Source organism: Cicer arietinum, chromosome 7 (genome assembly GCF_000331145.2).
Source record: "Cicer arietinum cultivar CDC Frontier isolate Library 1 chromosome 7, Cicar.CDCFrontier_v2.0, whole genome shotgun sequence".
NCBI classification, from domain to species: domain Eukaryota; kingdom Viridiplantae; phylum Streptophyta; class Magnoliopsida; order Fabales; family Fabaceae; genus Cicer; species Cicer arietinum.
Genome location: NC_021166.2, coordinates 10,186,119 through 10,201,693, shown reverse-complemented (window position 1 = coordinate 10,201,693; position 15,575 = coordinate 10,186,119). Strand labels below are relative to the sequence as shown.

The 15,575-nt window shown below is 29.0% G+C and overlaps 2 protein-coding genes across 2 annotated transcripts; one reads left to right on the top strand and one right to left on the bottom strand.

Annotated features, from left to right (window-relative positions):
• Positions 1-1,675: 1,675 nt before the first annotated feature.
• LOC101489827 (isovalerate--CoA ligase CCL2-like) lies at positions 1,676-8,366 on the top strand. Its single transcript, XM_073363924.1, has 4 exons — positions 1,676-2,019; positions 6,002-6,226; positions 6,359-7,336; positions 7,512-8,366. Exons 1-4 carry the CDS (start codon positions 1,801-1,803, stop codon positions 7,998-8,000), a joined length of 1,911 nt encoding a protein of 636 aa, XP_073220025.1. The 5' UTR covers positions 1,676-1,800; the 3' UTR covers positions 8,001-8,366.
• A 486-nt stretch (positions 8,367-8,852) lies between these two features.
• Positions 8,853-13,538, bottom strand: LOC101513149 (protein ROOT INITIATION DEFECTIVE 3-like). The gene is made up of 8 exons (XM_012711940.3): positions 13,113-13,538; positions 11,861-11,974; positions 11,531-11,664; positions 11,072-11,216; positions 10,769-10,974; positions 10,484-10,605; positions 9,839-10,071; positions 8,853-9,268 (listed from the first exon to the last, which is right to left on the bottom strand). Exons 1-8 carry the CDS (start codon positions 13,362-13,364, stop codon positions 9,035-9,037), a joined length of 1,440 nt encoding a protein of 479 aa, XP_012567394.1. The 5' UTR covers positions 13,365-13,538; the 3' UTR covers positions 8,853-9,034.
• Between the last annotated feature and the right edge of the window lie 2,037 nt (positions 13,539-15,575).

Sequence of the window (15,575 nt, the reverse complement as noted above, 5' to 3'; positions counted from 1 at the left end):
ACATGTTAGAGTTTCACTTGTTTGCGCCATTTTTCTTTCCAACTTGCACTCTTCACCAAACTTGTTTTAATCAGTTAGGGGAGTTTGGGATAGGTCGAGAATAATAATGAATTAAACGTTTAGAATTTTTAAGTAATTTTGACACTATATCTTAATTTAAAATTATTTAATATATAAATTACATTTTTTATATATTTAATATTTGATTGATTTTTAGTTGAGGTAGGATTATCACACTGACCATAGAATTCCAACAGAATCCAACTCCATGACAACAACAACTTCTTGGACTACCTCCACTCCAATGTTATTATGACATAGGAATCTCACTAGCTCCACTGCAACACCAATATCATAGGACTACCTCCATTTAAATTTTCGTACTGTATAAATTATGCTTCGTTTTAGTTGTAGAAAAATATATGAGTTCTCACTTTATAGAGCCAATTAAATTGATAATTAAAGGTGTCAGTAACTGAGTAATATAACGTTATCTTCCCCGGACTCTTAAATGAGAAAATAAGAAAATATAATTTATTAAATTTAATGTTAGAATTATAGAGATGAATACTATTTCATCTCATTTTAAATATAAGATAAAGTTAGGTTAATATATTAATGTATTCGATTTAAAATTTAGATTAAATATATCTATTTTTATTGATAATTTTTTTATATATTTGAAACTAATAAAGTATAAATAAGAAATATATTTAAAAGAAGAAAAAAATAATAAAGCTAACTTATATTTGGGGAATTTATTTTTTAATATATACTTATAATTAGGGGCGAAATGAATAATTTTTAACTTATCCTAACAAGTATTCTTGTAAAAGAAAATAAACAAGAACTTTTGAATAGAAAATAGAGAAATTTTCCAATACACATGTCACTTCGACATATATAGGTATATTTAGTTTTAAAATTAATAATTAATGAGTTTTTTTATTAAAAAGTTATTTTTTATCATTTAAAAAATTATAATAACTAAATATTGTTTATTAAAATTGTCAACGAAATAAAATTAATTTTTTTTTGAATTTTTATTATTCATAATAGTACATTTTTTAAACTTTTATTACTCATAATAGTGAATTTGTATAAAATGTAAAAAATTAATATAATGTTTATATAAAATGAAATAATATTTTTTATGGAATAATTTTTTCTAAAATAAAAAAGTCAACAAATAACTCTTTTACTCAAAAAAGTAATTATTAATTAATTGATTTAGAGAACAAAAGTACCAAAATCCTACCAATACACCATAAAAATTCCCTAGAAAATATCAATTTAAAAATAATAAATGCATAATTTTTAAATTTTCATTTTTCTTAAAATGCTAACAAGTACTCTTGAGAAATTTGTTAAGAATCTAAATGTAAAAAAATTATTAAAAAAATTTATAATTTATAATTTAAAATTATAAAAAATGAATTTCTTTCTTTAATTTTTAATTGTTTAACAAGTATCGACATAACACTCCTTATCATCACTCGATCTCAATTTTTATTGCTAACTAGTCCAAAGGGAGTATTTAATAGCACGATGTAATCCTACCAATAATACCAGTTAGGTTGGATATTTGATATAGGTAGTTAGACATTTATGGTGGTATTTAAAGGCAATTCAGTATTACCCTTTAGCTAGTAATTGGGCTATATATCTATTCATTCATCTTCACAAGTGGCAAATAACATTGAAGTGTGTGTAACAGATGAAATACTTATATATGACACAATATTTCCCCATAATTAGCTAAATATTCATTCGCTCACACATTCTCCCCACCCAAATTATATGGCGGCATCCATTCTCCCATTGTCAAATGCTCTTGGAAATCTCCTATTCCTCAAATTTCACAAATATGAAACGCAAACCAATCTATCCAAACATGCAACAAGTAGACAACAATTATTAGTGAAGCCAGCGAGAGCTTGCACCAACTCAAATCAAAAGGCAGAGCTACAGTTGCGTAGGCAATGCCAAGTTGGAAAACCAATACCCCAAGAGATTAACGTAAGTGTTTTTATCAATCATATCGTTGATTAATATTAGATTATATATATATATATAAATAATATTAATAATCAAATATAATTTCATATAAATATTTATAATTACATAATTCGATGATCGAAATTTATTTATATATGTATATATTTTCAATATTATTTCATCTGAAATAAAATATGTATAACTAAAATTAATAGTTAAAAGATTAATGTATCACATTAAAAATTTAGTTCAAATATATCAATTTTTTACTTATTATTTTTATTTATATGGAGGATATTGTAAAAAAAAAAACGTTACACTTTAAAAATTGGCTCCATCTATGGTGCACAACCCTCACATGTTAAGTGTAAGATTAGGAAGTCCACATGAAATTATGAGGGAGACTCGACACTATATTTTTTCTATGAATTCATTACCTCTTCCAACGCAACCATCGACCTCCCTCTCCACAAAGTCACCACGGCAACCTCATTTCTTCACTCACGTGCTCTTAGCCTCAACCTTCATAACCTCGTCTCTCTACGCGCGACCAAAACAACAGTCATCGAGCTACAAAGTCACCTAGTATAGTTGTTTCACTCTTTCATCCCCATTCAGTTGAAGAAAATTAACACATTAGCATATTTATCACTGAGATAGATATTATTTTTTTAGAATCTCCTTCAATGCACATTATAATCTTCAGTGCACTTCCACGAAATTTTGAAGCAGCCATTGTTATATTAGATATAATAATTAATGGATTTCAAGCTGGTGATTCAAGAGTAAATGTTTGACTCCATCACCTCGTAGATCAGTGAGGTTGGCGCGGTGGGCCTATGGAGAGGGAGGTCGGTGATTGTGTTGGAATATAAGCAATGCTTAACAACGAGGGTAATGAATTAATAGAAAAATATAGTGCGGAGCCCCTCATAATTTGACGTGGACCTTCCTAATCTTAGTGTTAAATTGCATCCTAGACGTACGACCTATTTTTATAGTGGAAATGTGGAAGTTATACTTATAAATATTTATGTCGTTTGAATTCTACTATTTTTATAGGGATGCCATCGTCTACCAGTTTTGAAATTTTTTTTCTTATTTAAATTGATTATTTAATAAATTAAAAATAATTAAAAAATTAAAAAATACTATTAAATAAAATATATTAAGTTGAATAAAACAAATTCGGCTAAGTAGATGTGTATAAATAAATAACGTGTTATATTATTTTAGCAACTCTCTTATTTTGTAGATAAATTTATATTATTATAATAATTCTCTCCTATTTTGCAATAAATTAGTCACTTAATTATATTTTGTTAACAACTTCTTCTAATTTTTTTTAATCTGATAAATAAAAATTAATATAAATGATTATAATAAAAATTTAGTTTAAATATATCAATTTTCCTCTATATTATTATAATAATTCTTGTAGTGCTATTTGATGTATTTTGTTTCATGTTATTCATATAATTTACTATTTTTAATTATAATTATTTTTTTTATTAGATCCGAAGAAAAAGTTATGAAGAAGTTGTTAACTAAGTAGAATTAAGTAGCTATTCATCTGCAAAATAAGAGATAATTGTTATAATAATACAAATTTATCTATAGGAGAGTTGTTAAAATAATATAACACATTATTTATTTTGGCACATCTATTTAACCATATTTTTTTTCTTTCAATTTAATATATTTTATTAATAATATTTTGTTTTTTATATATATTTTAAATATTTAATTGTTGTTAATTTATTAAATAATAATTTAGAAAAAAGAAAAATTTAAACAGGTAGATAGTCACATCTCCTAGATGTGACCTCCTACATCTAGTTGTAGACTCGGATTACAATGTCCTGAAAGATTTAAAAAGCAGGGTATTTTGTTATTTTTTTTAATGTAGGGCAATGTCATTACTTTTCTATAAAATAAGGATATATTAATAAATTAACCTAAAAATGATCCATTAATTAATTCAAATTAAACTAAAAAAATAAAAAATTTGGTATTATTTAATATTGCTAAATTTATTCGAGACATTATTTTTATATCAGTGGCGACTTTGTTTTATTATTTAATTTTTTTATTGTAAATTAAATTAATCTCTTGAAGATCGTTTATTTCTCGTGTTTTTATTTATTTTGAATTTTGTTATTATCTATATTGAATTTCATTATCAGTATTGCAATTTATTTCAACCAATATAATTATTATTTTTTATAGCACATTTTTATAATGCAGAAACAGATTAAGATTATGTAATTGAAGAACTTTTTAAATATTGATTAATATTTTTATATTTGTATAAAGATTATTTCATTTTTTTTAAATATTAATGGTGACTTTGTTTTAGTATAATTGGTAATTACTTTTATTATTTTTGTGGTACGTTAAAAATTTATAAATAAAAATAAAATAAAAATTGATGGACCAACCATCAAAGGACGAAATAGTGTGAAACTTTTGACTTGTTTATATAAATTAATTCACTTTGTCTCACTTTTTTTGTGGACTAATCACAAATCAAACTAATTCACTTTATCATCTCTATTTAAAGGAAGTTATAAAAATAACGATTATAACAAAAAATCTTTCTAATTATACAAAAAAAAAATATAATTGAAATCAAATAATAACCTATTACGTTAACAAAAATAGATATAACAAAATGATTCAAATAAAAAATAAAATTGCTAATAAAATTATGATAATATCAAGTTCAGTAGTAGGAACAACCAAGGGCATAGCTAGAAAATAAGCTTGAGAGAGACTATATTTAAAAGTATAATTTAATAAATAAAATAAAACTTTAATTGCACAAGAAATTTAAGAGCTCATCAAATGTATTCAAAGTTAGTATTGTTTTGCACATAAAAGAACTAACATTTATTTCATTGAAGTTGTGCTATTATTATTTTAATAAATTAATAAATTATTAAAAGTAAAATACAAGTAACTAAAAATATTAGAATGTAATAGTATAAAATTTTTTTCTTAAATTTTTTGGGAAGACCATAGCCACGATTGATCCCCTTCAGGTGAACAACAACATTATAAGATTTTGGTCAAAATGAAACGCGTTTGCGAAATCAACGATCCCAACAGTTCCCTTCTTCTCTATGTCACGGGGCACTACTGTGTGCGTTTCTTTTTCTTCACACACACTGACACAGCCACATGTTCCTGTTTTTGGAACCTTTGACAATTAGGGATTAAATCCCTTTTAATTCTAACACACGGGCTAAATCCATTTTAAAAGACACACACTTCTTTAGTTTCATATAATATGAAGTTTATTATAATTATATAATATGATTGTCAATTTATTTATATTTTCTAAAAATTTAATGTACAACCACTAGAAGTTATTTAATAAAAATAATTTGAAAATTTGTTGAATCAATTTATTCAATAATTTTTTTTTATTTGAAATTTAATATTTATAATTAGTTATTAAGTGAAATAATTGAAGTTAGAATTATTATTTGAGTAACTTCATAACTCATTATATACTTGAAATTTAATAATTCAATTGTTAATTAAAAATTAAATTATATTAATGGCTAAAAACATAAAATTTAATATAAATATGAATTTTATAACTATATAATCCGACAATCCATGTTCCCCTGTATTTAAAAAAGATTATTATACATCTATCTAAAATTATTTAATGAGTATGAAATTGTTATGTGCATATAATAATGAAATAAATTTGATAAGTTGAATTAGTAAAATTCAAAATTTATAACAAATTGTTAAACAGAATAATGCCAAATTAACATAACTCCAAAGAAAAGCCTTTGAAGTGTTGCCATGATAGAAGACAAGAATAACACAAGGTTTAATTAGAAACTATTCTGGTGAACGGTTGATTGGTTTATGTTTTTATTTAACCGTTAACATCGAATGAAACCCACAATAACATGCTCGAAACCTGTTCTCTAAGCCTATAATAATGAACATTAACTAATGTAAAAACTTGTAACTTTTTCAGGGCAAAGATCGAGGATCATGGGAATCCGTGGAAGGGCTACTTCATTGCTCTGCAAATTCCGTTCCTTTGTCTCCTATCAACTTCCTCGAGAGAGCAGCGAAAGTTTGTGGAGACAGAACATCTCTTGTTTATGGTACTTTAGAGTATAGTTGGGGTGAAACCCATCAACGTTGTCTGAAACTCGCTTCTGCTCTCACCCAATTAGGCATTTCTCGTGGGAATACGGTGAGTTCTATTTTTCTTTACAGTGATAACGATTTTGGAATGTATGAGTTATATTTTTCTAGGGAGAAAATGGATGAATGTGTCTTGGTAGCGAATGAATGACTAATGCGATTCCTTGTTGTTTGTATATAGGTTGCCACCCTAGCACCTAACGTTCCTGCAATGTATGAGTTACATTTTGCTATACCAATGGCTGGAGCCATTATTTGTACTCTTAATTCACGTTTAGATACAATTATGGTTTCAGTTTTGTTAGAGCATTCACAAGCGAAGATTCTTTTTGTAGACTATCAACTACTTGAAATTGCACAAGGAGCATTGGACCTTCTAGCCAAAAGATCAAAAGAAAAGCCAATTTTAGTCTTGATCACAGACTCTGATCATTGCACATCTACCATTGAAATTAATTCAAATAGTTATGAATATGAAAAACTTGTAGCAATTGGAGATAATGATTTTGATGTTGTGAGGCCACATAGTGAATGGGATCCTATAAGTATAAATTACACCTCTGGCACTACATCTAGGCCTAAAGGAGTTGTCTTCAGTCACAGAGCTGCTTACCTAAACACTCTAGCTACAGTTCTACTCTTACAAATGAACCTTTTTCCTGTATATCTTTGGAATGTTCCATTATTTCATGCCAATGGGTGGTGTCTAGCTTGGGGAGTGGCGGCACAATTTGGAACCAATGTTTGTCTAAGGAAAGTCTCTGCAAAGAACATATTTGACAATATAATTCAACACAAAGTAACATACATGGGAGGAGCTCCAACAGTGATGAACATGATTGCAAATTCTACATTGACTGATAGAAAGCCACTTAATCACAAGGTAGTGGTGCTAACAGGAGGTTCCCCTCCACCACCACAGATCCTTTCCATGATGGAAGAAAATGGTTTTGATATTACTCATATGTATGGCCTCACAGAAACATGTGGTGCAGGGAGTTTTTGTGCATGGAGGCCTGAGTGGGACATGCTACCTTCCGAAGAAAAGTCCAAGATAAAAGCTAGGCAAGGTGTGCCCCATGTGGGTATGGAGGAAATTGATGTGAAAGATCCTGCAACAATGGAAAGTGTTGTAGCTGATGGAAAATCAGTTGGTGAGGTAATGTTTAGAGGGAATACAATGATGAGTGGGTATTATAGAGATTTGAAAGCAACTGAAGAAGCTTTCAAATATGGGTGGCTACATAGTGGGGATCTTGCTGTGAAACACCCGGATGGTTACATAGAAATCAAGGACCGATTGAAGGACATAATAGGGAAAATCAGTCGGTGAGGTAATGTTTAGAGGGAATACAATGATGAGTGGGTATTATAGAGATTTGAAAGCAACTGAAGAAGCTTTCAAATATGGGTGGCTACATAGTGGGGATCTTGCTGTGAAACACCCGGATGGTTACATAGAAATCAAGGACCGATTGAAGGACATAATAGTCTCTGGGGGAGAAAACATCAGCTCAATTGAGGTAGAAATTGTTTTGTATAGCCATCCAGCAGTTCTTGAGGCTGCAGTTGTTGCCAGACCAGATGATTTTTGGGGTCAAACTCCTTGCGCATATGTGACATTGAAAGAGGGGTTTGATGCAGACGCTCAAAACATAATTAACTTTTGCAGAGATCATTTGCCCCATTACATGGCTCCTAAAACTGTCATTTTTCAAGCTATGCCAAAAACTTCAACAGGTAAGATACAAAAGTTTATTTTGAGAGAGAAAGCCAAGGCGTTGGGCAGCATTTCTGGACCCCTAGATTGTAGAAAAATATAGTTGATTGCTCAACTCACTATGAAGAATAATAAATTTGAAAGGTGTTCAACATGAAATTTTGTTTTAATCATAATATAAAGTATTCAAGATTGTGTTATTGTATTTAGCTATTTGTCCATACCTTCAGGTGCATTTGTTGGTTTGGATCTTGTGATGTTGATCACTTCATTGTGTATCGTCTTTGATTGAGAATTGGATTTATAATAATGCTTTAACAGGACTTGCAGAACTGCATGCATCTATCGTAAAGGTTGATATGCTAAGGTCTTGTGTCATGATGGCTACTATTTTATTATCATATTGTATGATGTGTTATTTATTCTCTACTCAATGTTTCAAAATATATATAGAGGATGCATTCTCTTATGTGGTGCTTTTGTTTTTTAATTGTGTGGTGTTTTATAGCTAAGTAGAGCTTAATTTGTTGTATCTGTGGTGTATTATTTCTCCCATTTAGCTAGAGCGCATAATTATGTATCCTCTTCAACCCTTTCTAGCAGGTGGAGAGAATGTATACTAATTGAGTTCTATGTTATTAATAATATATATTTACTGGAAATATGTTATAGTGTTACGATGAATTGAAGTTTCATGTGAATCCATATTCATGCCCCTTAAGCCTCTAACAAATTGGTTTTATATTAGAATCTTATGAAAATTTATTTGTTGATCAAGTTATGTTTAGAGCATGACAGTACTCAATGTTCACGAACGTGCAAGCGTTAAGAGAAGTGACAATGACGCTCCAAGCAGAAGATGAAAATGGCAGAACAACGACCAATTCAACTTTTTTTCTCAAAGAATAAAGTGAGTGGGTTTGAGTGATGAAGAAGAAAAAAAAACTTATTTTTGCTTTATACGGTGATTATTAAGATTGATTGTTGAAAAGAAAATGAGAGAGTCTTACAATATTAGAGACTAAATCGGTGGTTTACTCAACAAATAAGCCTTGACATGGAATACAAGGGGTAAAATAAAAACAACTACTCTTGAAACACGTCTTGAGGAACAAACAAGCATGAAGCTTAGGTTTTTTAATTCTCCTCTTCTGGTAAAATACTCTTAATTTTGGGCCTTTTTCTACCTGTTTTTTGAAAGCTGATTCTGTTTGAACCAAACAATCTGCGATGTATCAAGCCCAACAGCCGTGACTGCAACTGTCTGTTTATCATCGTTACATGTTTTGCCATCTTTGTTGCCCATAAATGATTCTCTATATTTGTTTCCATTTTCATTTGTATGGTCATGGCCACATGCATGTATGATTTCTGCCCAAAACAAAACAACAATTCATGAAAACTAGCATCTACACTTTGCATCTAACCTTCACTGGTTAATAATACTACCTCTGTCCCGTATTATACGCTAGTTTTTCAATCTATGAATCACTCGTCTTGACACGGACACCGGTATGTCAACATCGATAATAGTTTGATAAAATAAATTAATTGAATATAATCAATCTGTCAATGTCGGACACCGAGATACACCAAGTGTCAGTACTATAAAGTTTGCTGGATAAAATGTATCAATTTAGTATATAAATATGTTCAACTTTTTTATAAGCATAAATATGTCCAATTTTAATTTCTTGTCTCTCAAGACACGGAGAGACGTAGTAAAATTTGATATAAGACTTATATTTAAAGATACTGTCATTTTTTTTAGCAGACTTATATTTAGGGTCAAATGAAGTAGTTATTTATTTATGTATAAAGTGTAAAAGGCACTAAAAGCAAAACTCTATGATGGTTACATACTTACATAGGAATGCATGAGATGAAATAATTATGTTATGATAAACTGTATAAATGTTGTTGTGATGAATTGAGGCAAACCTGTGAATCAGAGATGCTTTGTCTCAATAAATTAGAACTTCGTAAATCAATGTAAGTTTGTTTTTCTTTGTAGAGGCGACTCAAGGAAACAAGAGTGGTAGTTCTCTTGTACGAGTTCATCTGCAGAGGACACTTATCCAATGGAGAAACAGTATATTGATTGGTGGCTCTTGTGTGATTCGATGTGGAGAGCACCAAAGACCGATTTATTACCACGAGATTAGTTACTTTTCCTGCTAATAAGAAAATCATTAACACTACTTAATTAAGAGTATATGCCTTTTGTTACTTTTTAAGAAATTGATCATCACTATTGAGGCCTTTTACAAACTCATATCTATGTAAATGATCTTTTAGGCCAATGAGTTTAATACTTTGTTTCTAGTATAGATGTCCAACTAAATATGTCTTTTAAGGTTGTGTTGCACAAACTAAGAAATAGCTTTGATTAATATATATACTTCCATTGAGCCACTTACCCATTTACACTCGCCTTGGTTAATATAAGGGTAAAATAATTGATAATGTAAATAGTAGTTAATATAACGTTGAAATTTAAAAATCACAAATAACTATCAACATTTTTTTCTAAAAAAACTGACAATTAAAAAGCAATCAACCGACTAATTGAAAAGGTCAAATTACCTTTTTGAAGATTGAATCTTTTAGTGATTGTCCAGCTCATGACATCCCATATGCAGATTGTGCAGTCTTCAGAGGAAGATATTAGGCCTGCCCTACTAGAGGTCAATGCAGTTATGGCTCCACTGCAGAGTTAATAAAAAAATTAAGGCCAGTATACTTAATGAAGCTCACTATAGGAACTTCTAAGTTTTTACTCTTCATGTAGCTTCTAGTCATTAATGCTTAGATGAAACTATATCATTAATAAATATTGAGAAATGAGAAGTTTCAATAGCCAATTATTACCTGTGACCTTTCAATTCAAGTGATTGGTCTCCTCTGATAATGGAATAAGGACCTTCTTCCAAACCAATATCAACCTTGTTGACAATCATTGTTCCATTTTCAGTACCACAAAACAAGAGACTTTCTCTTTGGTGAAGTGTGATGCAAGTTATTGCCAACGGATAACCTTGAGTTTGCATAAGCTTTCCAGTGATAAAGTCCCAAACCTATGACAAACAAAATTTCCCATCTTAATTAAAACTTGCTCATGAAAATTTCACAGCTTTGAGAGTAACATTCTTAATACATAGTTAATTTCATCACCTTGCATGTTCCATCAAGGGAGCTTGATATTAAAATTGAAAAGCAACTGCAAGATGTAGCTAAAAGACCTGTTATGGAGGACATGTGCCCTGGCAAACAATGTAATAAAGGATCCCAGCTGCCTATTTCTTCCACATCTAACAAACTTCAATCAAATTGAATTGAATAAATACATTAATAATAAGGTTCTTAATTACTGCTTAATATCAAACAAACGAAAATGGATCAAAATCCTGAATGTCATATTATATCATAGTCGATCCTAAATCTAATATCCCAAATAAATGACCATGAGCCAGCCAACATGAAGACACGAGAAAACAATAAAAATTATCTAATGTGCTGGCAACACGATGATTACTTCTCTGCTTCGCCTTTAATGACATCTTTTGAAAGAAAAAAAATCCATTAACGATACTGGTTCGACTAAAATAAAGGGAAAAAAAATTCAATCATTACCTAATCATGGACCAAACACATATCATACCATCAACTGAACCAGAAATAAGAAGAGAATCATCATTTGAAAATATAATGTGTTTTAGTGACTTATAATGAGCAGTCCAAGTCTTCAACAATTTTCCACTAGTCACCTATAGTTCATCATAAACAACATAATTTCATTAAAAACAGATATGTAAATATGACATTCAACCTTACATACATGTCAGTGAGTTTTAGAATCAAAATTTTAATAAAACATGCATCCCATTTAAGCCATGATTGACATATGGGAAATATACATATGAAACTATAAAAAAATAAAAATAAAAAGATTTGTTTACATACATTCCAGATATAAGCACTTCCAGAAAAAGCACCTCCCACAAGGTATATGCCATCTTGTGTGCTAGAAAGTGGCCCAATGGCCTCCACTGTATAATTCAAAAGTGGTTGCTGAGGCTGAAATAATAAAATGTAAGTAAAAAATAGAGCCTTCTGCAAGATAATATTAACTTTTTATTTAAAAGACATAGATTGCAATGCTTTCATCATAACTGTTCTCGTCCGAAAAACAAAAGATACAATAGTTATTAAATTTCCATGATAGTCTTTGCTGGTAAGTAGTAAGCACAGCTATGGTTGATTTGCTAATACTAATTCTATGTAGTTTTTTTTTAATAAACCTTCTAGTGGTATACCAGTCTTCATACAATAGCAAGATCATGAATTAAAGCAAAAGACATCCCAATGGCATGAAGGCTCTGTAAAGTCTAAATAACATACAAGGACCAGTTTTTGTCCACGGTAAATTGCCATGTGACGAACAATAATAGGTTGTAATGGACTCTATGTTCTTGCTCATTGGTGCAAATTGAAGCAAATTGTTTTTGGCCAAAAGTTAGTAACTTCAATACTACTTACGTATAATCACATTGATAGTGTCGGAGGCCTAATTTTTGTTAAGGTTGTACTAAATTTTATAGACAAATGATTAAATAAAAAAAATATTTCAAATTTAAAAAACTAAAAAATAGACAACCTAAGTAAAAAAGTAAATAATTAATCCAAATAATGGACAAGATCAACCTAATATGCAAACAATGTAAATTTCCCTTTTTTGCTTGTTCGCATTTTTCACAATAGTCCAATTATTAGTTCACAAATAAAGAAGTGCAATAGCCCAACAATATGGTGCAAAAAATGTCTTTCAATAGTGGTCCAAAAACCGGTTAACAATTGCTCAAACTTGTCTACTCATATCATACTAACACAAACTGAACGTGATTTTATGAAGCTACATAGCTTTTATGTAATCCTGAGTTCCAAACGTGAAAGTGCAGTTTTTCAAACATATACTTATTCTTAATGTCATGTCAGTTTGCATTGAAAAGCGATATTATGAGTTTAAATGTGGATTTAAACACACTATAAATTGATTGACATAGGGACTAATTTGTGTTGTTGTAATTTTGTAGACCAAATCCCATGAAAAAGCTAAAAAATGCACTTCGGACAAACAATCCAAAATTTGAAAATAATAAAAAACATTTAAGAAAGAAACATTGGGGATTTGTACTATGTAACATGAAAATGTTACCTTGTTCAAGGCCCAAACAACAATGGCTCCACCACCAACAGAGCCATGTTTGTTCAATTGCGATGCGACGAGGAAGCGATTTCTTAAACACAATAATCCAAAAGGTGGTGAAGCACATGTTGGTATGTGAAGCATCTTTTCCCCTGTGTCCATGTCCCATATCGTCACCCCAATTTTCATGCTTTTGTCACTGCACGCCACCAATGCTTCTCCTTCTTCCACCACCATTTCTCTCCTGTTCCGCGGCTGCATTTTAAATTTGAACACTATATAATGAGCAAGACAATAAAGATCACACCTTTAACTTGTTTTTTTTCTTCTTCTATAGAGACTAAATTTGAATGGTGCGTGACCAATAGAATTTGTTAAAGAAAAAGGACAAATTAAGATCGTATAATTGAGAGGAATTAATTTTACTATTTTCATTTTGGAAGCTTCTTTTGGCGTTTGGTCGTGTGCAATGCGGAATGAGTTCGAGAGGTGCGTGCGTGCGTGCGTGTTTCATGCTTGGTAATTAGTAGTAACTAGTAACTTCATGGGATCCGGCTCCAATAGTCGTTTGATTACACTTTATATTATTTAAATTTAATATTTATATAATTAAAATTAAAATCAATATTTTATAGTAATGACCCGAATCTCGCGACTTGGGTGAAAATATTATTGTCGAACATTCTAAATATTCAGAATTTTTTTATTCATGAAGCATTTTTCTTAAAAGAAATTAATGATTCTATTTATAATAGATAGATATAAAAATAAAATAAATATATATATATATATATAATTATTATGTATAATATTTGTGTCTATTAATCTCATAAAAGGAAAAATCCGTTTATTTTAAGAAATAATGGTGATATATCAATTTTACGGACTTAAGTAATATGCTGCCTTTTAGCAATTAAAAGAAAAAAAAAACATGAAACCAATCATGTTATGAGGGGATACTAATTTTTTATGAATTGTGAGAGGATACTTTAAATTAGCAACTTGGTAACAAAAATAATGATTTCCTAAAAAATGGTCTATATGAATAGTCAAATTTTATGTCATTATATTTGTTATTTGTAATTAATTATTATTTAAACTCTTAGTCTTTATTTTATGTTTTTTTTTGTTAATATTTTTCTTTTTATTTACTTATAAATATATACTACTTAATTCTATAATATAGGCAAAAATGAATAAAGAAAATGTCTATATTTAATTTAAATTTTAAACTAAATATATCAAATTTATTTAATTAATTTTTAGTTATATTTTTCAGACGGATGAAGTAGTTTACAAGCAAAATCACCAATGATATACCATTATAATTTTCTAGATTAGGTACTATAATTAGAAGGTGTGGAAAATATTGTACATAGATTAAAAATTGCAATTTGTGTCCATAGTTTGTAATTAATCACAATCTAACCTATTCTATAGATTGACCAAATGAGATAAGTATAAAATAGAGGATACGCGCGAATTAAATTTTAGATTACGTGTCTCAATTCATATATACAAAATATACTATTTAAATTTCTTAATATATTTATTATTTTAAATAATTTTTATTTAAATTTGCAGTTTCATTTTATAATCTTAGTTCATTTTTTTTTATCTCAATTTATTTCATTTACTTATAAACATATAGTTTACATGTAAAACCATACCATGATAAACCTTTACGCATTCACAACTCAACTCAACTTGTTAATATTTTTATTCAAATTTTCAATTTTATTTCATTTGCTTCTAAACATATAGTTTACATTTAAAACCATATCATGATAAATAATAACACATTCTTGATAAAAGTAAGGAATAAAAAAAATCACATACATATTAAAAAATATAATATATGCTATATTTACTAATTATTATATAAATTATTTTACACTAATCCACTAGGATAGTTAGAGATTTGAGTAGTATATACAAGAGGTTTTAGGCTCAAATTTTATCGCTTCTAAAAAAAGACTCTATACTAAATGTGTATACAAAATTAAATTCCATTAACTATTGCTGTATATAGTACATTAATTTATTTTCATTCTAAATGAATTCAATATTAAATAAAATATTTCTTAGTCATATTTTACTAGAGAGTTTTTAAAAAAATAATCAATGTTATCTAATGATTCTAAATCTAATTTTAATTAAACTTATTTTTATATTTTTCAAAAATCTATATAATATCCGCAAATGAAAACTATATAATAAACATTCTTAAATAATGTAAAGAACGAGCATGTTGAGACCAATGTGATAAGAGAAACATTTGGTTTTGGTATCTACACAAAAGATACCGGTTAAGTGCAATAGCCATTTCCCGCTTCGAACTAAACTTTGAGTAGCAGCTTCAAAACCCTCTCCTCTCCTCTCCTCTCCTCTCCATTCCATTTCCCCCTATTTCACAAATCATTAGGGTTTCGTTTTACTCTCTCATTCATAGAATAGAATACAACCATGGCT

Bases quoted from the DNA above. Each gene is read 5' to 3' on its own strand.
- LOC101489827 (XM_073363924.1), top strand. From the start codon at position 1,801: ATGGCGGCATCCATTCTCCCATTGTCAAATGCTCTTGGAAATCTCCTA. The intron at 2,020-6,001 runs GTAAGTGTTTTT...TAACTTTTTCAG, and splicing joins CAATACCCCAAGAGATTAAC to GGCAAAGATCGAGGATCATG. The intron at 6,227-6,358 runs GTGAGTTCTATT...GTTTGTATATAG, and splicing joins GCATTTCTCGTGGGAATACG to GTTGCCACCCTAGCACCTAA.
- LOC101513149 (XM_012711940.3), bottom strand. From the start codon at position 13,364: ATGCAGCCGCGGAACAGGAGAGAAATGGTGGTGGAAGAAGGAGAAGCA. The intron at 10,606-10,768 runs GTAATAATTGGC...TTAACTCTGCAG, and splicing joins CTTGAATTGAAAGGTCACAG to TGGAGCCATAACTGCATTGA. The intron at 10,072-10,483 runs GTAATTTGACCT...TCTTATTAGCAG, and splicing joins AAGATTCAATCTTCAAAAAG to GAAAAGTAACTAATCTCGTG.